The sequence below is a fragment of the Symphalangus syndactylus genome, chromosome 15, assembly GCF_028878055.3.
Source record: "Symphalangus syndactylus isolate Jambi chromosome 15, NHGRI_mSymSyn1-v2.1_pri, whole genome shotgun sequence".
NCBI lineage: Eukaryota > Metazoa > Chordata > Mammalia > Primates > Hylobatidae > Symphalangus > Symphalangus syndactylus.
In genome coordinates, this window is record NC_072437.2 from 27,340,261 (window position 1) to 27,366,423 (window position 26,163).

The following is a 26,163-nucleotide window of genomic DNA, read 5'->3' on the forward strand; positions in this document are numbered from 1 at the left end:
GAGACCAGGAGAGCACCTTCTCTTATTCCTAAGAGTACACATTGAGTGTTAAAGCTGAATTGTTTCAATCATTTATTCTTGAGTAGGCTATATTAAATGTAATCTCATCTTTCGGCCCTGAAGTTAAAGTGAAAGCAAATCTTCAGATAAATCTCTAAAGATTAGAGATAAAGGAGTTTTTCTTTATCATCAAAAGGAGAATATTTTTGCTTTATCCCTTTTACGTGCAAGGAAAGTTAAAACTAGTTTGCTGTGGATGCATATCACATAAATGCATCATAAGCATTTTTTCAAACCTTCATTTTACTTTATAAAAAAAGGTGTGCTTCCCTCTTCCCTCTGCCCTAGCACCTGAAAAATCTGACCCTGTTATCCAGCAATATTACAAGCAGGAATAGAACAAACCCCAATTTTATGTGTGCTAGGTAATGAAGACATCAAAGAATAAACGATGTTTCAAGGTCACTGTTTCTCAGTGGAGCGCAGTAAGTGGGAACTGATAGGCAGAATACAAATAGAATTTGAATATAGAAGATATTGTGAAACTAGAAATCATTGAGAACAGGCTCTTTTCCTTTAAAAACAAAACTAAAGAAGTAGAAATAGAATGTAAAGCTTTATAAATAGTATGGCCATTCACTTTTTTCTTAGAAATCAGGCAGAAGGGACCAAACAACCTGTCAATGGAACAGGCCAATTTTTCCCTCAATGTAAGAATAAAGTGGAAATTATGATTACATGGAAATTCCTCTAAAGCTCTTTGCTATGGAGGTGTTGATGTAGCCAACAGGCACAGACTAGAGTTGGATTGCTGACACAATCTCCTGCACTACCCCTTCCCTTGAGCCTGCTTTCTCCTAAAAGCCTTGTTCATAGACATTTATTTAGAGATCCATCTCCCTTTCTAAGTGATTCCCTGCCATCAAAAATAACACCATACATCCGTGGGTTTAATGAAGGGGTGTGGATTGCAAGTCTGATCTTCTGATCTTAGATGCTAAAAACAACCCCACAGACTATCATAGGTGAGACAAGACCAATGAGTCAGTGCTCTTTAGAATTTAGGTACCATAGATATTTTTAATAATAACAATTAAAATGCTTCGCCTTTAGGAGTGGTTTTTATTTGACTTACTCCATGCTAAACATTTTACGTGGATTATACCACTGTGCTCTCAAACAACCTTATGAGTAGGTACTATAGGCATTCTCATTTTTAATGTGAGTTAATTTAGACAGATAAAAAATTTGCCCCAAATCACACAACACAGAACAACTAGATCCCATGTCAGTCTCATGTCAAAAATCTTACCTGGTAACTGCTATGCTATTCTAAAGAATACTAAACTAACTTCAAGTACATTTTAAGGTATTTTCTATTCCTTATCGCTGGAAGTCTCTCTGGCATTATATTTTCATGTACTGAATTCAACTCAGCACAATGTACTGTTTCTTCCATGTGTAAAACAATGTGTTAGGAAGACTCTTTGCAGAATGTTAGAATAAATAAGATGTAACTCTTGTCCTCAAATAATTTATAATCCTGGGCAGGAGAAAGTAAGTACAAAAATAACCGTAACAAAAGGAATAATATGCTCACTGACTTACAACGGACATGCTAATACAGGAGCTCAAAAGAAAAAAACAGATAAATGCTACTGGAATAAAAATATATTTATTTGAACTAAATTCTAAACTAATCCTGATATCTGAAAGAAGATATTCTCTCCATCTGAATTTCCAAGATATTATTTTCCCTGAACATTTTGAAAGGAAAAAGATCTAGAGAAAAAAAATAAAGATCTGGATGCTGGAAAAAGAAACCTGTAATAATCAGCAAGGCGATAATGTTCATAAAACTATAAACTATTAGAGCTGGTAGGGGACATTTAGATTAACCCCTCCTTTTACAGATGAGGAAACTAAGCCCCAATAGCTAGAGACAGAAGTTATTACATTCTCTGTTCTGTTCTCTTAGGGTTTTTTTTTTTTTTTTTTTTTTATCTTCATTTGAGCTGTGGATTGGGAAAAACTGTCTAGAGAAAATTAAGTACCTGAAGGCCATCCCGCTCATCTTTAATGGGTTCTACCCTCGTCGGTAGTAAGAATTAATTGAATGGATGGTTTCAATTGGAATGTAATAAGTCTTCCTTCTTAATTTAGATTATCTCTGACAAACCAATCTTTTCCTAGATATTAGGTTTGAAATTATTCCAAATATAGTTAAATGATATCTAGTGAGATCAGTTTCATCTTCCCTGATAGGGTAGGAAGAAGGTTATCAACACATCTGAAATTCAAAGGCAGAGATTCAGGTTTTTTCTCCCTTCCCTTGGGGAATTTCCACAAATCTGAAAAGTTCTGAACTGTTGGGTAACTGCGGTGGTGGAAGATGGTGGAATAATGAAGGCTCTTCCCTGCCTTTGATGAAGATTGAAATTGGTGACTGTAGTAAGCTTGGTTGGGGCTTGAAGCACTAACAACTACGTTTCTTATCAATAGGTTCCCTATAGTATGCTGTGGGTAACAGTCCTCCCTTAGATGGCTGGCTCCTCAAAGGCTGAAGTCTATCTGGTGCTGGTGGGAGGGTAATTACTGAGGAAACAGTATGGCATGCTGGGAAAGTCTCTCTTTTTGAATCTGACAGACCTGGGCTGCAGTCCCCATTCCACCACTTGATTGTTACACGACCCCAGGCTTGCTACTTAATCTCTCTAGACTTAACATTTCTTACTTGTATAACAAAGAAATGAATGTTCTTTACAAGAATGCAGTGAGGATTTGAAATAAATACATAAGGCATCTAGAAAGACAAAGATGTTACCAGAGCAAGGACTCTGTCTTGTCCTCTGTATTAGTCCATTTTCATACTGCTATCAGGAACTGCCCAAGACTGGGTAATTTATAAAGAAAAGAGGTTTAATTGACTCACAGTTCCCCATGGCTGGGGAGGCCTCAGGAAACTTAAAATTACGGCAGAAGGAGAAGCAGGCGTGTCTTATACGGCGGTGGGTGAGAGAGAGTGTGTGAAGGAGGAACTGTCAAACACTTATGCAACCATTGGATCTTATGAAAACTCACTCACTATTACGAGAACAGCATGGGGAAAACTGCCCCCATAATCCAGTCACATCCCACCAGTTCCCTCCCTTGACATGTGGGGATCACGGGGATTACAATTCAGAGATGACATTTGGGTGGGGACACAGAGCCAAACCATGGCATTCTGCATTGTATTCCTTGTGACTGGTACTTGGTAGAGTATTTATTGAAAGGATACAGCAGGTGTTCCATCAAGGGTAACCATGGTTGTCACTGATTCTTTTCCCAAAAGGAAATTGGGAAAGTTTTAATATGCTCTTGCCCTGGTCTTTAAAAATGTATATGTACATATAATATTGTACAAAAGGTATACAAATGGAGTTTGAAATGAGTGTCATGTTATTACCAAAATATTCTAACTTGGTTATACAACTGGGCATAGGCAACGTATTTTTTGGAAATAATCTCAATGTGCCTGATCCCTAATAGCTTCCTTGTGGGCTAAATAGGAGAGAAAATGGATCTGACAGTCCCTATAAAAACAGATCCGAGACAAGACTGGAGCATGAACATACATGGTAAGAATAAATCTTTTCTTTAGTCTGTAAATTCCACTTATTCATGATCTCAATTATTAGGCAGAAAAAGATTAGCTATTCCTTCTCCTAGATATGATGTGAGAGTTTGGGGAAAGAGATATCCCATCTGAAACTGTGTTGTGTTCACCTTTGGCCTGCAGATACATACGAGAGAAAAAAGAACTTTATATTGTGTACTGTCAAAACTCGAGGAGAGGTTGGAAGCAATGAATGACAGGGCTGGATAACAGAAATATTTAATTAGAATTTATCATGTGGAAGTACTAGGCATAGTTGTAAAGGGAATCAGGCAGAAGGAGGGAGCTTGGGTCCTCCTGGCTTTGCTACCTTTTCCTTACCTTCTCACTGCAGGTTTTGCTGAAGGCTGTTGAACTTTCTCCTAATACTTAATCTATTCAGCAAATATTTACTGAACCTTGCCCTTGTGTGAGACTGACTCAGTGGGCAGTGACATCATTAGGGTTAGGGTTAGGGTTATGCATTGATTAGCGAGATGGGCTTTGGAATCAGATGCTCTTCTACCCTTTGCACCGTGAGACCTTGGTAAGTCACCTAACTTTTCTGTCTTGGAAAATAACTTTTCTGTCTTTGCAAAATAGGGAGCTCTATCTCATCACAAGCACCATTATAAATATTACACAATAGAAACCACGTAAAACACTTAGTATTGTCCCTGGCAGTAAGCACTCAATAAATATGAGTTGGCAGTTATAAATATTGTTGCTTTTCTGAAAGAGGCTCTGGGAATGACTTCTAATAGTAACTGCTTTAGTAAAATAAATGATTTCCAAAGGAGAAGTTGCCAATCATATCCTAGAGGAAAAGGTTATTTTAATTTCTAAACTTTACAACTCTCAGGATGTCTGGCCCTAATTAGGAGTTAGCTTCTGGCTTCACCTGGAGCTTGCCTCTCAGAAGTTAACCATATTTCCGGTTATGTAAATACTCAGCCTCAGTCTGGAAATCCAGAACTTCAAGTGTGATGAGACTGTTTATCAAGAGTGTCCCAGGGTTTCTTCAAAAAAAAAAAAAAAAAGATAAATTCAACCACCCAGTTCTTAGCTAGAATATAGATTTTAGACTCTAGTTCATGTGTATTATAATTTCATGGATGTGGCTCATATGGAAAATGAAACTACATATTTCTAAATTTAAAAGTAAATTCCATTCCCTTGATGAAATAAAATCTCTTTTCAGAATACATCTGTTCCACCAGCAAATCCTGTTGGTGTTTCCCACGGAGTTTGTCTAAATTCCAACCACCTTTACCTCTTCATGATATTTAAAGCTGGCTTTAGTTCTTCCTTAACTCTGTCTTCCACATTAGTCTCCTGGCTTCCTTTCCCTCTTTCCTGAAAAGTTTGGCTGTTCTCTCCTCTTCCTTAATTCCTTGCATCCTCTTTTCTCTGTACCAGCCCTACCAGACACACTATTTTGTTTCTGCCATTTTTTTGACCCTTGGTCCTGTGTCCTCTCATGTCAGTGGACTCTTACATGCCCTATATTATCCCTTTTTTTTTTCTTTTCTTTTTTGTTTTGAGATGGAGTCTTGCTCTCTCGCCCAGGCTAGAGTGCAGTGGTACAATCTTGGCTCACTGCAACCTTTGCCTCCTAGGTTCAAGAGATTCTCCTGCCTCAGCCTCCTGAGTAGCTGGGATTAACAGGCGTGCACCACCATGCTCAGCTAATTTTTGTAGTTTTAGTAGAGATGGGGTTTCACCATATTGGATAGGCTGGTCTCGAACTCCTGACCTCCGGTGATCTGCCCACCTGGGCCTCGCAAAGTGCTGGGATTATAGCTGTGAACCACCATGCCCGGCCTCCCTATATTATTTCTACTATTGATTTTAACATTTCTTACAAAGATATGTATCACATTAAAGTACATTCTTTATTAACAGCAATACTATAATAATGTAGTTGGAAAAATTCCAAAAAAGTCTGATTTACATTCTAGTAATAAATAGCCCATCTGATCTCCTGAAGAATTTTTAATACTTGACCTAAACTGTAGTTAATAACAAGGTATTTTATACTTGAAAATTGCTGAGAGAGTAGATTTTAAGTGTTCTCACCACAAAAAAAAGATAAATATGTGAGGTGCAATGCATTTGTTAATTAGCTTGATTTAACCATTTCACAATGCATCCGTATTTCGAAACAATCTTGTAACATCACATGTATATACACTTTTATATGACAATTAAAAATAAATTTAAAGAAGATAATCATTTAGTTAGCACATTCTTTGAACTGGGCCAATTTCTTTTTTTCTTTCCTTTTTTTTTAACCGTTCTAGAGCCAGAGTCTCATCCTGTCGCCCAGGCTGGAGTGCAGTGGCATAATCATAGCTCACTGTAGCCTCGACCTCTCTGGCTCAAATGATCCTTCTATCTCAGCCTCCCAAGAAGCTGGGACTACAGGCTCATACCACCACACTGGGCTAATTTTTATTTTTTTGTAGAGATGGAAGTCTGTCTGTGTTGTCTGGGCTGCTTTTGAACTCTTGGGCTCAAGTGATCCTCCTGCCTCGGCCTCCCAAAATGTTGGGTTACAGGTGAGAGCCACCACACCTTGCCTCTTCTTTTAATGATTTTTATTACTTCATTAAAGATTTCTTAAATGAAACTGTTTTTATGCCACTGACTTGATTCATACTAAACTGCTAGCATCGTTTTTGTGCCATCAATACAAAAGTCAACATAGTGGGGAAAGGCAAATCCTGTTTGTTTTATCATAAGGAATAGTTTTTATTTTTCAGACAACTCAAAATGGTCATGGGGGCCCCTAGAACACCATGAACTCCAACTTGAGAACTGCCATTTTAATTTGCAAAGATATTCCATAAAACTGTATTATTTCTTCTTTGTATCTAGCTATTTTATAGATGAGGATGGAGCACTAAGGGATACTTCAACACTTAGTATATATTAGGAACTTAAAATTTGTCTTTGTGATATCAGTGAGTAAACTAGACATACCTAAAATCCAGGTCCCCTGATATCTGGTCCTGTGTTCCTTTTATTAAAGATTTATTTATTTTTCTAGGTTTGGATGGACATAGGGAACCAGTAGCAATGTAAAGGAGGAACATCTAACTGTCTAACCTCCACACTGGGCCACAACTCCATCAATTTGTATGGCAGTGAGTGACATTAGTTACCTTGACTTGTTACACTACAAAACTTTGTGGGAGTGATTTCAGACATTGGATTCAATGTATGTAGACTATGCTCTCAGAAATAACATTTTTTAAACTTGAAGCTGGCCTCCCAGTCATCTCCCTGTGTGAACAGGCCAACTCTCCTAAAAAAGGAGCTATTTTAGTTTTAAGTGAAGAAATGTAACTCCACAAAGAAAGCAGGGTGCAGGAGTGAAATGACCAGCCATGCAGCAGACTCAAGACAAACTGGTTGAGGACAAACAGTGTAACTATTACAGAAGTGGTTTCTTTTTTTCTTTTTATTTTTTACCTTTAAGCTCTGTGGGACTTGAGAAGGCATGGTTTCTTTGCTTGAAATGGGTTCATTTCTTAATAGTTGTTTGCAGCTCACTCACTGGTGCATTTGCTTTTTTTCTTTATTATGTATTCAACAAGCATCTGCCTACAATTTCTATGTGCCAAGTGCTGGGCTATGTTCTAGCTACACAGCTGGGATCCCAGCCACTCATGGAGTTTCAGTGAGTGAAGTCAGGAGAATACTAGTAGGGAACAAATACCAAACAAATGCATATATAATAGATGCTGTGACAGATTTCTGTGATAGAGAATTGCAAGATGGACATACTGAAAGGTGAGAAGAGTGCAAAACATTACAGAAGAGAGGAGCTACAAGTATACTCAAGGAACTGAGAGAGAGACTATGTGGCTGAACAAGTAAACAAAAGGGCCAGTGGTATTAAACAAGGTTAGAAGGTAGGCAGGGGCCAGATAATGCAAGAGCTTGCAGGAATTTTATTCCATTCTAAGTATAAAAGAAGCCACTGAAAGGCAAAGTGGGAGACTGGGGACATGGAGGGAGGTGGGTGTGGTGCATGACCTTATTGATATTGTAGAAATACTCTGGCTACTGGATGAAGAACAAATTGGAGGGGGTTACAGAGTGGAAGCCAGGAGACCAGTGAGGAAGCTGTTGCTTTTAGAGAAACTGAGGTTCCTTGAAAAAATATATAAGTGATAGAAACTTCCTGTTCAAATATGTCCAGGCCCTGGGGGAGGAGAAGCTTCTTCCTATTACTTATTATTGTCTGGTGCTATGTTATGTTAATTAATTTATATAATTGCTGATCTGTTCAGTGTCTGTCTCTCCTTTTAGAAAGTAAGCTTACTGAGGGCAGGAACGGTGCCTTGTTCGCTCCTATCCCCCGTACAAAGCCATGTCTGCCACATGGATTCCCAATAAATATTTGATGAATGAATGAATGAATGGAAAGGGTAGAAAAGAATACTTGACTTGGAAAATGTATGCACATGCACCAATGGAAACAGACACCTACTTCTAGGAAGTTGTGATGGTCTCAAACTGCAGATAATTTCATCCATGTGTTCCTCCTGTCCTAGTCTCTAGAGCGGTTTTTAACATTAGCAATCTTAGCACCTGATTACCTGAGCACCAACAGGATACCGTGCCTTTCAAAATAACATTAATTGGTTTCTAGGCATACATTTGAGAGGAATGGATGATTGCTATTTTTTCCACAGGAAAGAAAGAAAATGGTCTTTCATGGAAACCCCAAACGTGCTATTTCCCCAACAGGTGATGGTAATTTGGAGCATCCTCCTTTATACAGGCTACCCTGAGCTCATTAAAATCCCCAAAAAGGCCTATGAAACTCTAGCTCATCCATCTCCCAGGGAGAAAAAGGGACCCAGGCCAGATTCTTTCCTCTCCTTCATCCTACCAGTTCACCCTGAAAAGCCCAAATCTAGTTTGAATCATGCTTAGCCAAGGAGACCTAGTAGGAATCCATGGCTCCTTTTTTCTGCTCTGCAAGATCTTCCTACTGCCTGTCCCCTTCTCTGTGATTATATTTGAAATCTCTTTCACAAAGGATTTTAAAAATTAAAGAAAGCTAATCATGCAACTCTTTGCCTGACATATTTTAGTATAAATGACTTTCAATTAAAATGCAATCACTCAGTCACCGGGTTTAAAGGACTGATATAGATTTGGTTAGTGTTTCATGAAAGGGAGACTAGTCAAGAGAACAGAAGGGCATTGTGCAGTCATCACTATAGGAGAAAAAGGCTGATGAAGGAAGAGGCGGGAGACCCACTGCAAATTTCTCAATTTTGCTTAAGGCGGGTCCTGTTTATCTTCAACTGGGTGGAGACATAAAAATTGTGCACCTGGCATTTGCGTTGCGCAGCTGCAAACCCAGGAGCTCTGTCTCATATGATTTATGAAAATGTGCTACTTTTTTTCTTTTCATGTGTGCTTGACTTCATACAAAGGAGCATTTTCCCCTGAAGATTTGTTAATGAAAGTTACGCCATAGTCTTAAAAGGAAGTCAGATGGGATGTTTAATTATTTACAATGGAAAATATAGAACATGTGCCTGGTCTGCACAGCCGAAGATATAATTAGAAGTTGCTAGACAGAGAACAGGGCGAGGGTGTGCAGACATTTCAAACATTAAAAAGAAAATTCCCCCCAAATTGCTCACAAATGTGAGGGATTAGTCAACATACTTGGGGCTCTCTGAAACTTTTTGGCAGCCCATAATTTCTTCGTGATTGAGTAGTTGCAAGCTAAAAAATTGCTTTCCCTCTCAATGCCATTTTGTTAGAAATTTTTAATGAAGTAGCAAATTTGTGGCTCAACAGGAAAAGCTCACTGACAGCATATTAGAATTTATAAGCCCAGCCGACATACCTAGTTACTTCGTTTTTAGGTTACCGCACCTGTATAACGTACATGTATTGGCAGATACATTACTAATGCAAATACCTTTGCAGACACCTGCATGCTGTTTTCTTGCATGTTCATAATGGCTTCAGAAATCTTGACATCTATTGGGTCCATGACCGACTCAATGTTGAATGGCCCCTCCAGTCGCTCTGCCACCAAGAGCATTGCATCTGTTAAAATACAGGAACATGATTTATTTGCTAACTGGGAGCTCCAGGTTCCCAACCTGTGTTTAAACATTGTTAAAACAACTGGATGAAAAATAACGGTGCATTCACGTTTTTAAATTTGCTTTCATATAGTCCAAAATGAAATAGATGACTGAATCTTAGGATGATTGTATTTTGTTTGAAGATTCAAAATTATTTTATATGTCTAGAACCAGGGCTGAAAATAAGAAAATTAGTCCAAATGCAGAATGTTAAATACATCTATTGATTCCACATGAAGTAAAAACAGTATTAGGTCAGGGATCAGCTGCATTTAGAAAAGGAGGTCTCACCTATCTGCTTCTGGAGTCTGGGGAAAACTGAGAATACGAGGGAAGAAGTGCTGATTTGTGAATTTGGATGCACAAAAGTCAAGACCCAGTTGAAGTATATCTACCTGTGTGAAGCATTTCTGGATCTCTCAAGATGTACAGATCTGTCTGGATGTGATCTCACTACTCAGCATTCCTTTCAGCATTTGCACTTTGACATCTTTTGGGAGACAGGGGAGCTTCTCTGATTTGGTTTTGTATATTCAAGGCCTATTATGGTACCCATCACATTATAAGCTCTCAAAAAAGTTGACACAATTACACTGAACTGAAATGAACTCAGTATTGCTTGGAAATATTTAGTTTTCTGTTGAAGACATCAGCTATACTCAAAGTTTGAAAGCTACTGTGGCCTGGGGGAAAAAGGACACGTTTTAGGGTTGGATCATAAGGACTTAACACAGAGTCACAGTTTAAAGTTATGGGGTTGAAATCATCTCTTAGCAGGTTCTCTTCTTGTTGAAATTAAAACACTCTCTCCTCTAGTAGAACTTATCTTCTATAGGTAAGGTGAGAAGCTGTTTGATTTGTACCATAAAGTGAGGAAGTTTCCCTTTGGTGATTTCAATGTTTCTGTTCCACATTGAACTCTGACCATGGTACTAGGCTTGTAGGTTCTGAAGCCTGCAAACTCATCTCCCCCAACCACAATAAAAATGCTCAAGTTAATCCTCTCCTAAGCAGGTGCCTTCTTGGCCTTGGGAAAAGGCAATCCTATTGATGACCCAGCACTATTAAACATAAAACTAAATGGCCCCATTTGCCCAAACTACCGGTTCTTGTATTTCTATTCGTTATCTCAATTCATTTGCCTTGTTATATAAACCAAGATAAAACATTTTTGATGTAAGTAGGCACCTATTTATTTTTCTTTTAATGTAGATCACCAGTCAGAATATGCTGCTTTATGTTGTTTCTTATCTGGTTTATGCCATTACTAATTTTTTAAAAACACAATATAAATAAAAATATGAAATAAAATTAGATTCTTCTTTGAGGACTCGAAAGCCAGTATACACTGGCTCAAAACTTCAGGATCATCCTTAGTGAGATCTTTTGCAAACTTAAAAATTTGCTAAGGGTAGATTTCATGTTATGTGTTTTTTTTATTATCCACAATAAGAACACTAATGACTATTATACTGATTAATTTCAGTAGTTCTTATTAATCAAAATACCTGTTGATAAATCATTAAATAGTGTGAATGTATGCAAATATATTGAAACACTGTATTCCTTTTACTAAAAAACACACAAATTATTCAAATTCTTAGAAAAGCTCAGATAAAATTGTGTGTGAAACATCTAGATAAAATAACATGGATGCACTGATTATAATGATACCTAGGTTTTTGTGAAGAATAGGAAGAAGACTGACAAAGGACATAAATAGTGTTTATGGGCTTATATTTTTCTGATGACAAAGTTGTTTGTGAAAAAAAGCTACCTGATAGAAGGCCAGAGAAATCTACACAAATAACATGATGTCTAAAAGTAGAAAAAAATTTAAAAAAAACATACATGTATTCATATGATATAATAACCCCCATCCCCAGTTCCCCATTTTGTTCTAAATATTCATGACATGAAAGGAAAAGCAGATTTCAGAAAACTCCTCCAATATTTTTTGAGGCCACTGTAAAAGGTCAGGTTCATAACTACTGCCTGTAGAGGCCAAGTTCAAACACATGATGAGGTGACAAAGCAGTGGAAGGTCAGAACTGTCGGCCCTGGGACTTGGAAAAGGCCTCAGAGTGAATGGTGGCTCTTCTTTGACCCCAGGCCCCAGGCGGAGAGAGGGTCCACATGGCCCACTGAGCAGCCACGTGCATCTACGCTTGACTGGTTTGCTTCCCACCTGCCGGGCAAGCCTGTCATCAGTCAAGCTCCCTGGGTTTTCGGAGAACCTCCTTCCCACCTTGGGGCTGAGGAAAGCCATGCCTTAGGACATGACACCTCAGCCTCTCTCTCAGCTCAAAGTGAAGAAAACACAAAATAACTTTGCGACATCAAGGCATAGTTGGTAAGTTTCTCTGAAACCAGTTAAGTCACAACATAGCATAACTTACTCCAGAGGCTGCTATCCTGGGCTGTCTTAATTATCTCTGTTCCACTTATATTTTGAAATATTGGGAACATTATTTTTAACTCTGCTCTTGGAGCTTTTTTCTCTTGCCAATTAAACCAGGACAGTTACAGTATGTCAGCTAATGATCAGCAGATCCTTTCTGCTTACATCTCCTGTGTTGCCCATTTTGTTTCTCCTTAAAGAAGACTGTTGCCTCCCTAAAGCAGTATGTAATTTTTGTTTGGAGAATAAAATTTAGATATATTAGAAATAACTGGTATCTCCGCATGAGGTGTGGATGCACACAGAGAGACACTGACTCTGTGTTAGTATAGGGTTGATGGGGGGCATGTAGCTGCTCCACCAGAGGTGCTCAATCAAAGGCAAGGAGCTAGGATGCAGGTAAAGCCGTGCCTCTGGGCCAAGGCCCTCTACTTGTGTAAGCATGGAGTTTCTGGTTAGGAATGAAGACTGTGGAGTCAGGTGCCCAGGTTTCAATCTAAACTCCTCCACTAAATGGCTGGGAGTTAATGTATAAGTCATGTAGTTCACAAAGTCCTATTTTCTTTTCTTTTTTTTGAGACGGAGTCTCACTCTGTCACCCAGGCTGGAGCGCAGTGGCGCAATCTCGGCTCACTGCAAGCTCTGCCTCCCGGGTTCACGCCATTCTCCTGCCTCAGCCTCTCCAAGTAGCTGGGACTACAGGCGCCCGCCACCATGCCCGGCTAATTTTTTGTATTTTTAGTAGAGACGGGGTTTCACTGTGGTCTCGATCTCCTGACCTCGTGATCCGCCCGCCTCGGCCTCCCAAAGTGCTGGGATTACAATCGTGAGCCACCACACCTGGCCCAAAGTCCTATTTTCTTAATCTGTGCAATGGAGATTATGACAGTGTATACCTCATAGTGGTGGTAGGCACAATGAAATGAAATCGTACTTGTACAGTTATTTAGTACAACGTCTAGCACAAAATTATTCATAACAAAGCTTAGCTTTTATAAGACACCACCTCCAGGCACTGTAAGGGGAAAGGAAAGGACCAATTTGTAAGATATTTTGGTGGAAGTATTGACAGCAATTGCTACGAGGAATAAGGGAGTAAAAGGCACACGGATGACTTTAAGATGCATAGCTGGTGCTCTTTTGTATGTTAAATTAATCTTTTGATAATAGCTGCCTTTTGATGGATGAGTTCATTAGTGAGAGATACAAAGCTGCATTATTTTCTCATGATGTGCTTCTTTGCCAATTAAAGATGACTGCAATATCTTTGACACTCTTTTCACGGAGAGGTGGGGTTTATATACTGTCCTCTGAATCTGGATTGGCTCAGTGACTTCTATGACTAACAGCATATGGTTGAAGTGACACTCTGCCAGTTTCCAGAGCTAGTATTTAAGAGACCACTTTCTGTCTCTTACAAGAATCTACTCGGAGATCACAGTGTTGGAGAGGGCATGTGTAGGGATTCCAGATGACAGTCCCAGATGAGCCTAGATATCCATCTGCCCTTGCAAAGGTGCCAGACATATGAGCAAAGCCATCTTGAATCTTCTAGACCAGACCATCTGCCAGCTGATTACCACTTGGTGAACCCAGTCAGCACCACATAGAGCAGAAGAATCGACTAGCTGAGCCTTGCCTGAATTTCTGGTCCACAATGATATGGTTTGGCTGTGTCCCTACCCAAATCTCATCTTGAATTGTAGTTCCCATAAACTCTGTGTGTTGTGGGAGAGACCTAGTGGGAGATAATCGAATCATGGGGGTTGTTATGCTGTTCTCATGACAGTGAGTGAGTTCTCATGAGATCTGATGGTTTTATAAGGGGCTTTTCCTCGCCTTTGCTCATACTTCTCCTTATGTTGCCATGTGAAGAAGGACATGTTTGCTTCCCCTTCTGCCATGATTGTTAAGTTTCCTGAGGCCTCCCCAGCCATGCAGAACTGTGAGTCAATTAAATCTCTTTCCTTTACAAATTACCCAGTCTCAAGCAGTTCTTTGTAGAAGCATGAGAATGGACTAATACACACAGTACCATGATTTATAATAGTAGGATTATTATTTTAACCTGCTAAATTTGAGGATAATTTATTTTGTGGTAAAAGCAAACTGGAACAGCCAAATGACAACATTTATGAACTACTCAGATAATTTCCTCTCTTTGTTTGACAGGATCTAAATGTTCAGAATTCTAGTCAATTAATATTTAACAGATTTAGTGTTTATGATGTCCCCTCTGATTACAAACATTGGGATGGTCAAGAAAAAATAAAGTGTTGTCCAGAAGGGAACAGAGAATTTGCTCTAACTTCTACAAGGCATTATGGTACACCAAAGGCACACCAGCTAGCCTCAGGTGAGGAACCATGTCTCTCTTGGGATGTGAGAGAGATTCAGAGTAGGTTTGGAAGAAGGAAACAATTCTGATTTTTGTCTAAGTATTGACTTTATGAAGAGTGAAGTATCTTGACACAGGGAGCTAGCCATTATCTGCCATGTCTGGATGGCATTGGATTAAAAACTATCTTACTGCTGTTTTTGGTAAGGAGAATCCTGAATGTTTACCTTCCCCTAGAATATAAATATTAAGTATGACTCAATATGATTACACATACAGTTTCAATTTGCTTCTTGAGAAAAAGAGACATAAGATCAGAAATGGCTTTGCTGAATGCCATTGACTTTAACCTAGAAGATAATGATTTTCAAAATGTTTTAGAGAAAGCAAGAAGAGAAACTCATTTTTAAAAAATGATATGATATTCAGTGAGAACACATGGACACAGGGAGGAGAACAACACACACCGGAGCCTGTCGGGGGTTGAGAGGGAAGGGGAGGGAGAGCCTTAGGACAAATACCTAATGCATGTGGAGCTTAAAACCTAGATGACAGGTTGATAGGTGCAGCAAACCACCATGGCACATGTATACCTACATAACAAACCTGCACATTCTGCACATGTATCTTGGAACTTAAAGTAAAATTTAAAAAATTTACAAAAAAGATATGTTTTTTAAGATTCTCCTAGGTAGAAAAAAACTTTGAAAACTCAATTCAAATAAGCTCAACTTAATCTAATAACTATTTGTTATGTGCCAAAGAGGGTCACTATAAATTGGTAGGGGCACAGAAGCTGTCCATGGTGCTGCCTTCATGGAGTTTAGAATCTTTTTGAAGTGACATCAATGAAGCATATTAAAATTAAAAAAATAAAAAACAACTTTCCTCCTTTTGGGGGAAATTTGAATTAAGATGATAATGTATCATTTCAGTGTTCTCATTAAGTCATCTAAATTTGTCCTTAATGATCAACTCTTTGAAAAATGAAATCTGTAAGCACAATCTACCTTATTGTTGTATCAGAATTCCATGGCACCCAATTTTGCTCTTTTCTTTAGAAGCAATGCTCACCTACTCTTACCGATCTGCTGCATGTGTGTTTTAGCTTAACCAAGATATTTTCCCCACTGAGAAGGATACAAAAGAATTTTAAAAATCAAGTAATGTTAAAAGCACTCTGGTAAATGCACTTATTGGCACCCAGTTATTCATTAAAAGAAAAAGAAAAAGAAAAACATGGCTGCAGTGTTTATATATAGGCTGATTAATGCCCATGGCATGAATGTAATTAGGAGCACTGCTGTCTCCTGTGGAGTGTTGGAGACAGGCACGCTGAATACGCATGTCCTTTGCTTTCACCCAAATCGATGAATTAAAATGCTTGTGAGATCTTGGGCTGGAATGTGTTTCAGGAGAGGCTGGAAAGAGAGCACAGCTAGAGGGGACTGAGGAGTACATAAGCCAGGATCTAAATGACCCAGAAAGAGGGCCAACTTGGGACTAGAAATTACCCAGGCAGAAAGTCCCAGCCCTTTTTGGAGTATTAAAACATTTTTGTTTCTGATTTTAAAAATTATCTCTGGCTTTGTGGCTTTCTAATCTCTTCTCTGACATTGCCAGCAGAGCTGTCTTTTAAAAATGTGAATTTGATTTGGCCACTGCTCTGCTCTAAAGGCATAAAGTGTGACCCTCTTAGTCTGGTATAAGAAAGGCCCTTCACCAAATTGGATAAAGAGTCAAGACCCATCAGTGTGCTGTATTCAGGAGACCCATTTCACGTGCAAAGACACACATAGGTTCAAAAGAAAAGGATTGAGTAAAATTTACCAAGCAAATGGAAAGCAAAAAAAAAAAAAAAAAAAAAAAAAAAAAAAAAAAAAAGCAGGGGTTGTAATCCTAGTCTCTGACAAAACAGGCTTTAAACCAACAAAGATCAAAAAAGGCAAAGAAGGGCATTACATAATGGTAAAGGGATCAATTCAACAAGAAGAGCTGTCTATCCTAAATATAAATGCACCTAATAAAGGAGCACCCAGATTTATAAAACAAGTTCTTAGAGACCTACAAAGAGACTTAGACTCCCACACAATAATAGTGGGAGACTTTAACACCCCACTGTCAATATTAGACAGATCAATGAGATAGAAAATTAACAAGGATATCCAGGACTTGAACCCAGCTCTGGATCAAGTGGACCTAATAGACATCTACAGAACTCTTCACCCCAAATCAACAGAGTATACATTCTTCTCAGTGCCACATGACACTTACTCTAAAATTGATCACATAATTGGAAGTAAAACACTCAGCAAATGCAAACGAACTGAAATCATTAACAAACAGTCTCTCAGACCACAGTGCAATCAAATTAGAACTCAGGATTAACTAACTCACTCAAAACCACACAATTACATAGAAATGTAACAACCTGCTCCTGAATGACTCCTGGGTAAATAATGAAATTAAGGCAGAAATCAAGAAGTTCTTTGAAACCAATGAGCATAAAGAGACAGCATGTGAGAATCTCTGGGACACAGCTAAAGCAGTGTTAAGAGGGAAGTTTATAGCACTAAATGCCCACATCAGAAAGCTAGAAAGATCTCAAATCAATACCCTGACATCACAATTAAAAGAACTAGAGAAGCAAGAGCAAACGAATCCAAAAGCTAGCAGAAGACAAGAAATAACTAAGATCAGGGCAGAATTGAAGGAGATAAAGACACAAAAAACCTTCCAACAAATCAACGAATACAGGAGCTGTTTTTTTTGTTTTTTTTTTTTTGTTTGTTTGTTTTTTTTTTTTTTTTTGAAAAAGATCAACCAAATAGATAGACTGCTAGCTAGGCTAATAAGAAAAGAAAGAGAAGAATAAAATAGATGCAATAAAAAATGATAAAGGGGATATCACCACTGAACCCACAGAAATACAAACTACCATCAGAGAATAATATAAACACCTCTATGCAAATAAATCAGAAAATATATAAGAAATGGATAACTTCCTGGACACATACGCGCTCCCAAGACTAAACCAGGAAGAAGTTGAATCCCTGAATAAACCAATAACAAGGTCTGAAATTGAGGCAGTAATTAATAGCTTACCAACCAAAAAAAGCCCAGGACCAGACAGATTCACAGCTGAATTCTACCAGAGGTACAAAGAGGATCTGGTACCATTCTTTCTGAAACTACTACAAACAATTGAAAAGGATGGACCCCTCCCTAACTCATTTTATGAAGCCAGCATCATACTGATACCAAAATCTGGCAGAAACACAACAAAAAAAGAAAACTTCAGGCCAATATCCCTGATGAACATCGATGTGAAAATCCTCAATAAAATACTGGCAAACTGAATTCAGTAGCACATCAAAAAACTTATCCACCACAATCAAGTCAGCTTCATCCCTGGGATGCAAGGCTGGTTCAACATATACAAATCAATATATGTAATCCATCACATAAATAGAACCAAAGGCAAAAACCACATGACTATCTCAATAAATATAGAAAAAGCCTTTGATAAAATTCAACATCCCTTCATGTTAAAAACTCTCAATAAGCTAGGTATTGACGGAACATATCTCAAAATAACAAGAGCTATTTATGACAAACCCACAGCCAATATCATATTGAATGGGCAAAAGCTGGAAGCATTCCCTTTGAAAACCGGTACAAGACAAGGATACCCTCTCTCATCACTCATATTCAACATAGTATTGGAAGTTCTTGCCAGGGCAATTAGGCAAGAGAAAGAAATAAAGCGTACTCAGACAGAAAGAGAGGAAGTCAAATTGTCTCTGTTTGCAGAGGACATGATTCTATATTTAGAGAAGCCCATCATCTCAGCCCAAAAACTCCTTAAGCTGATAAGCAACTTCAGCAAAGTCTCAGGATACAAAATCAATGTGAAAAAATCACAAACATTCCTTTATACCAACAATAAACAAGCAGAGAGCCAAATGATAAATGAACTCCCATTGATAATTGCTATAAAGAGAGTAAAATACTTAGGAATACAACTAACAAGGGATGTGAAGGACCTCGTCAAGGAGAACTACAAACCACTGAACATAAGAGAGGACATAAGAGAGGACACAAACAAATGGAAAAACATTCCATCCTCATGGATAGGAAGACTCAGTATCATGAAAATGGCCATACTGCCCACAGTAATTTATAGATTCACTGCTATTCCCATCAAACTGCCATTGACATTTTTCACAGAATTAGGAAAAACTACTTTAAATTACATATGGAATCAAAGAAGACCCATCCAAGACAAAGAACAAAGACAAAGTACAAGAACAGCCAAGACAAAGAACAAAGCTGGAGGCATCATGCTACCTGGGTTCAAACTATACTACAAGGTGACAGTAATGAAAACAGCATGGTACTGGTACCTAAACAGACATATAGACCAATGGAACAGAACAGAGACCTCAGAAATAACACCACACATCTACAACCATCTGATCTTTGACAAATCTGACAAAAACAAGTGACAGGGAAAGGATTTCTTATTTAATAAACAGTGCTGGAAAAACTGGCTAGCCACATGCAGAAAACTGAAATTGGACCCCTTCCTTACACCTTATACAAAAATTAACTCAAGATGGATTAAAGACTTAAATGTAAGACTCAAAACTATAAAAACCCCCAAAGAAAATATAGGCAATACCATTCAGGACATAGGGATGGGCAAAGACTTCATGATGAAAATGCCAAAAGCAATTGCAACAAAAGCCAAAATTTACAAATGAGATCTAATTAAACTAAAGAGCTTCTGCACAGCAAAAGAAACTATCATCACAGTGAACAAGCAAACCACAGAATGGGAAAAAATTTTGGCAATCTACTCATCTGACAAAGGTCTAATATCCAAAATCTACAAGGAACTTAAAAAAATGTACAAGAAAAAAAAACCCATCAAAAAGTTGGCAAAGGATATGAACAGACACTTTTCAAAAGACATTTATGTGGCCAACAAACATATGAAAAAAAGCTTAATATCACTGATCATTACAGAAATGCAAATCAAAACCACAATGAGATACCATCTCACGCCAGTCAGAATGACAATTATTAAAAAGTCAAGAAACAACAGATGCTGGCGAGGCTGTGGGAAATAGAAGGCTTTTACACTGTTGGTGGGAATGTAAATTAGTTCAACCATTTTGGAAGACAGTATGGCAATTCCTCAAGGATCTAGAACCAGAAATACCAATCTACTTAGAAATGCAATTACTGGGTATATACCCAAAGGAATATGTCATTCTACTGTAAAGACACATGCACATGCACATTTATTGCAGCACTATTTACAATAGCAAGGACATGGAACCAACCCAAATGCCCATCAGTGATAGACTGGATAAAGAAAATGTGGTACATATACACCATGGAATACTATGCAGTCATAAAAAGGAATGAGATCATGTCCTCTGCAGGGACATGGATAAAACTGGAAGCCATCATCCTCAGCAAACTAACACAGGAGCAGAAAACCAAACTCCACATGTTTTCACTCATAGGTGGGAGTTGAACAATGAGAATATATGGACACAGGAAGGGGAACAACAAACACCAGGGCCTGTTAAGGGGGGCAAGGAGTGGGAACTTAGAGGATGGGTCAATAGGTGCAGCAAACCACTATGGCACATGTATACCTATGTAACACACCCGCACGTTCTGTACATGTATCCCAAAACTTAAAGTAAAATAAAATAAAAATAAAAATGAGAAGGGCCCTTCAAATGCTGGTCCCTACCTACCTCATCAGCCTTGCTTAATATCACCCCTGGCACCTCTGCCCCCTAAACAAGGATTCTCCCCTTTCAGCTCAAACAGAACTCTTTAAACAACATTGAACTTGGAGCTCTCCCCAACACACAATCCATCCTGAAACCAATGTCAGACACATTTTTCTAAACACGGCCTTATTATCATTCTACCTGATCAAGAACTTCTTGGATTCAAGTTTACAAAGAGATTGATAATCAAACTCCACTCTTGGCTTCTCATTCATTTCTCACTACTCAACACATCCTAGGGTTTTCTGCTATTACAAATAATGCTGCAGTGAATACCCTGGTATATAATTCAACCCATGTACAAATAAATCTGTTGGATAAAGTCTTAGAAGTGAAACTGCTGGGTCAAAGATATGGGCTTATAAAATTTTGATAGTTTTGCAGAAATTCTCTTCATAAAGGCTGTACTTGTTTATATTCTCACCAGCAATACATGACAATATCTGATTCTTTGTCTCAAACGTTGATATGTTAAGATCAAACGTTTGGATCTTTGTCCATCTGATAGAGTAAGAAATTGGCATCTCAGTGTGGTTCTACCCTGAATTTCCCTCATTATAGGGAAGGTTGGACATCTTTTAATATGTTTAAAAGCTATTTGTTTCCAGTGCTTTGTCTCTTCCTCTTCTTTGTCTATTTATTTTACTGTTGGATTTTTTTTCCATTTTGATATAAAAAAGTTTCTTTTTAAAAAAAATCAAGAAAACCAGCCCTTTTGTTTCATGAATTACCAATATTTTCCCTTAGTTATTGTTTATCTTTTCTCTTCATTCATGGTGGATTTTGCTATGCAGAAAGTTTTGAATTTTTACAGTTAAATTTACCAATCACTTGTTTACATTCCCTCAGTCTTCTGCATACTTACACAGGTCTTCTCCTTTCTAAGTTCACCTCCATGACCTAATATATTACCATCTATATTTTCACTCACTGACCTCATTAAATATAGTCCAGACACTCTACTGTCCCAGGGCCTTCTTCCTGGAATATTCTCCCTCTAGGTGTAGACACAACTCATTGTTTTATTTTCTTCAGGTCTCTACCCAAATGCCCTGTCTCAGAAAAGCTTTCTCTAACAACCCTACAACTCCTAGTCACTCTTCCCATTGCTTGATTCTTCATAGCAATGATCATCTGCTGACTTATTATATGTATATTTGTTATTGTTCCTCTTTTCCAAATATCATGGAATTTTCAAAAAGGCAAGGATTTTGTTTGTTTTGGTTATTGCTGTAGTTCCAAACTCTAGAACAATACTTGGATCCTAAGAGGTGTTATTAAACATTTGTTAAAAGAATCATTGGAATAATTTTAAAAAATCTTTCTGTATTTTCTTCCAGAAAGTTTATAAAAAGTAACTTGCTACCTTCTCCTCTGCGCTAAAACTCCCTCTCCCTCCTCTGCTGCCATGAACACCATCACAAATGCCCACAAAACTTTATTAGCACTGGTCTACAGGATAAATGGCCCTTTGGTGGCTTTTGATGTGTTATAACGTAGATGAAGAGTTTCTGTGGGAATTCAGAATCTTATTGTACTTTTTTATTAGGTAGAAATAACTTTTTAGTTCTTTTAGCTTGAAATTGAAAAGTGTGGCTGCTTTTGCTTCTGTCAGAGGTTATTTCTAGGTTAAGCTAAAAAAAAAAAAAGATGTTGATATTTTTGGCTTTACCAAACAAGGTACTTCCTGCTGCTTTTCACGACTCTAAGTTTGTCATTAACTTTCAAGACAATCTCTGTGATGAATGTCATTTTTGTTTCTTCCTTGTAATTTGTCCACATTCAGTAAACATCAAATTGTTGATTTTCTTTTTCTCATTCTGCCAACCTGTATGGTGTTTAGGTTCATACAAAAAGATCACACCATGACAGGAATCAGATGTAGCTACAGAAATCATAGTACCCAGAGTCAGGTAAACAATAGAAAATGGAAGGGAACCAATTAAATGCAATTTAAAACAGTGTACAGATATCGGATTCAAAAATAAAACAGGGACAGCCATCCAGAATAATGACAGTAACCAAAGAACTAAGGCCAAATAAGAGAATTTAATGAAAACAACTGTTTACTTTCAAACCAAATCCAGGAAGAGGAGGAGAGAACAAATACACAAACTAAATTAATTCTGAAACCAGTGCAAACAAAGAGGCTTATTTTGCTACCACACTGCAGAAGAAAATGCAAATTGTGGCAGAAAATAATTCACCAGTAGTCTTCACACAGTGCAGAAATTAGAATCTACAGGATTCATTTTCTGACATTGGCTTCTTTTTAGGAGAATGATGCATTGTATTTCATAAAAACATAATATATTCATGTAAGCATCAACTCATTGCTATATTATATCTTTGAGATGCTTAGTTACATCATAAGCCAGGAAGAGTAGGCCTTGTAAATCATGAATTTGATGGACATCAAAGTATATACTACCAACCATAACTCTTTATTTAAATTTTTATTGCTGATTCTTCATAGGAATAAGTTTTTATGTCATTTGTAGCTTGGAATGTTCAAATAATTCACATCAACCTATCATTCCTTGCCTTAAAGACGAGTCACAGAATTTAAGGGGTAAAGAATTCTTAAAGATCTTTCTGAGAGAAGAACTCTGTGTATGTTTCCAGTGCCTCCTAAGGTGTTTTCGTAGCTAGTGGATTAATTTGGACCAACCCAAAGCAACTAATTAAATGTAAACAGCAGCTCCTGGAGCAGTAGCCCTAGTATCTGCTCTCACTCCATCTGGTATACCAAGTGCCTAAATTGCACAAATAGCATCAACATGCTTACCCAGTATCTTATTTACTTACTAAATTCCAAGTGCTTCACCATTTTACAAGAGAATATTGAAGGAGAAAGCATAGATGATAGAGACAAAGCATTTTTTGTCCTATCTCAGAGTTTTTTCTTTCTTTCTTTGTTCCAATTAAGCTTCTCTTTAAGTCAGTCGTAGTAACTCTGTTCTTACCGCATGGGCACTGTGATCCTTCACAAAGCTATAAAAGCATTCACATTGCTCCGTCCTCTTTATTAACTTGCACATTTCACTGGAGTTACTTTGAATCCTTAACAGCTTAGATGGTCTTTCTGCTCTCTCAGAGAGACAGCATGCATGGAGAGAGGCATGATCATAAGATGTGCGTCAGGCCTTGAGGCTTGGTGCCACCAGCCACAGGCTCTGTGACCTAAGGCAACTTACTTAACCTTTGTTAGTTCTGGGGTTCATCTCTGCTATCAGGGAGTCTGTTCCTACTTCACTGTGGGGGTTAAATGCAACACCAGGCTGGCAGCACAATAAATGCTTATTATTGTATTAAGATTGTTATTTCTTTATGGATGGGAGAGTTCCTTTTATTTCCTCACAAAGTTTATATGGAAGATATGACTTATCATCATCCCTGAAATGACAAAACCTTACTGAGAGGGGACTGTGTCCAGTTCACCTTCTTCATGTGTGAAGAAGGACACTGAGTCCTAGGGACACAAGGAGCCTGGTGATGTGGCTGGGCATGTGTGGGAGAGCTGTGACTATGGCCCGAGTCTCTTTCTTTTGGCCAGGTACCTTTCTACTCCATCATGCTGCCTCCTTCTCTTCAATCTGTCCATCTATCATCAAGAAACAGGAGCAGGGCCGGGCGTGGTGTCTCATGCCTGTAATCCCAGCACTTTGGGAGACCAAGGTGGGCGGATCACGAGGTCAGGAACTCGAGACCATCCTGGCTAACGCGGTGAAACCCTGTCTCTACTAAAAATACAAAAAATTAGCCGGGCGTGGTGGCGGGCGCCTGTGGTCCCAGCTACTCAGGAGGCTGAGGCAGGAGAATGGCATGAACCTGGGAGGCGGAGCTTGCAGTGAGCCGAGATGGCACCACTGCACTCCAGCCTGGGCAACAGAGTGAGACTCTGTCTCAAGAAAAAAAAGAAAAAAAAAAAAAAAAGAAAAGAAAAAGAAACAGGACCAGTTAAAATATCTCAAAGTGTCATTGAACTACAAAAGTCTAAACTTTTCACCAGCATATTGCAGTTAAGCAATTCTTCTATTTCTCCTCCTTTGCCCTAAAAGTTAATAAACCAAATCGCCCCAGAGACCATTTGTTCCTGCAGTACAAGGGCTTGCAACCTACATGGAATGAATCACAAACCTCTCCCTGAACCAATAAAAAATAAATAAATGAAAAGTCAGGTGTGTTGTGGAATTCCCTATTGAATTGAAACAGTGTGATTAGTGAGCGATTCAGTAAGCAATGGAAGCCCTTTTTTCCTACTTCTGTGCATACTGGTATTATTAAAAAGATATATATTTTTTATTTTATTGCTCAGTGCCAGGTAAATCAAAATGAAAAACAAAACAAACAAACAAAAACAAAAACAAAAAACACAATATGTCCTGTAATCATGGGTCAGCAGACCCAAAGAAAAAGGTGGATTGTTTTAAAAAACGAAAAAACTCATTTTAGGAAGTGAATGACTTCATTTCATCTCTGATTTACCCCACGAAATGGCAAGATGACTTTTATTTCTTTTGCCTTTGTATCTTGTTTAAAGCTATCTTCAAAATGCAGCACGGTGAAGATAAAGATCACTTTCCAGATGAGGAAGGAGGGAGAGAAAAAGGGAGAGGGAGACAGAGAAAGAGAGAAAGTGAGGGGGATGGAGGGGGATGGAGAGAGAAGCAGAAGATGAGAGAGACACATCTTTTGTCATGTAGTATTTTCAATGGGCTTGGTACTGTTCTAATCACTTTAGGGCACTGAGATTAGTTTTATCTTCCCAACACTACAATGAAGTAGGAACTACTATTATCCTCTTTAATGGTTGGGGAAACTAAGACCCTAGAAGGGAAATAACTTGCCCAAGGCTCAAGGTTGTAAAGGGCTAGGGAAGGTCCTATTCAGGACAGGTGAAAAATAACATTAGTGAATTTGCCTGGACTTGTCATTCTAGCCAAGGAGAACTGCAGAAGTCTCAGAGAAGTGGGCATGATGGAGTGTGTGTGTGTGTGTGTGTGTGTGTGTGTGTGTGTGTGTATTTAACAAGAGTGAGTCAAGGGAATCACCGTCTGCTCCAGGGAATTAAAATAATACTTCTCTGCAGCCAGGCGCGGTGGCTCATGCCTGTAATCCCAGCATTTTGAGAGGCCGAGACAGGCAGATCACGAGGTCAGGAGATCAAGACCATCCTGGCTAACACTGTGAAACCCCGTCTCTACTAAAAAATACAAAAATTAGGCGGGCAGGGTGGCGGGCGCCTGTAGTCCCAGCTACTCGGGAGGCTGAGGCAGGAGAATGGCATGAACCTGGGAGGCTGGAGCTTGCAGTGAGCTGAGATTGCGCCACTGCACTCCAGCCTGGGTGACAGAGCGAGACTCCATCTCAAAAAAAAAAAAAAAAAAAAAAAAAAAATTATACTTCTCTGTCTCTGGTCCTTTATAAGGCTGCATTAAACAAACAAGTGCCCCTGGGAACTGCAGCCAGCAGCCCTCATCTTGAAAGCTGTGGGCCCATACTTTCTCTTTCTGACACTTCTCTTAGTGTTCGGACTCTTTCAGAACTTCCCATGGAAAAGTAGCCTTGTTGATTTTGAGAATGCAGTGGTATATTCTGGTCTTAGAAGATGCATATGATTGGAGAAAGAACATTTCCCCCTAGCGACAAAGTGAAAAGTAACTTTATTTGTTTTTCAGAAAGACATAACTACATTTTTATTAGATTTTTAAAACTTCAAATGTTTTCTTTGTATGTGTTTGTTACACACAATTTGGAAAAAGAAGACAAGGAGGAGAATAAAAATCATCTGTAACTAACCAAGACAGAGATAATTAGAATATTTTGTGATACTTCCTTTC

General features: G+C 38.4%; 1 protein-coding gene across 2 annotated transcripts in view; it reads right to left on the reverse strand.

The window, feature by feature from the left end:
* GPC6 (glypican 6) overlaps positions 1–26,163 on the reverse strand; it is a 1,204,563-nt gene that overhangs the window by 115,388 nt on the left and 1,063,012 nt on the right. For both annotated transcript variants that reach the window (XM_055244176.2, XM_063618993.1), the window contains exon 5: positions 9,594–9,724. In XM_055244176.2, the coding sequence (XP_055100151.2) occupies positions 9,594–9,724 (131 nt within the window). The remainder of the gene's footprint in view (positions 1–9,593; positions 9,725–26,163) is intronic.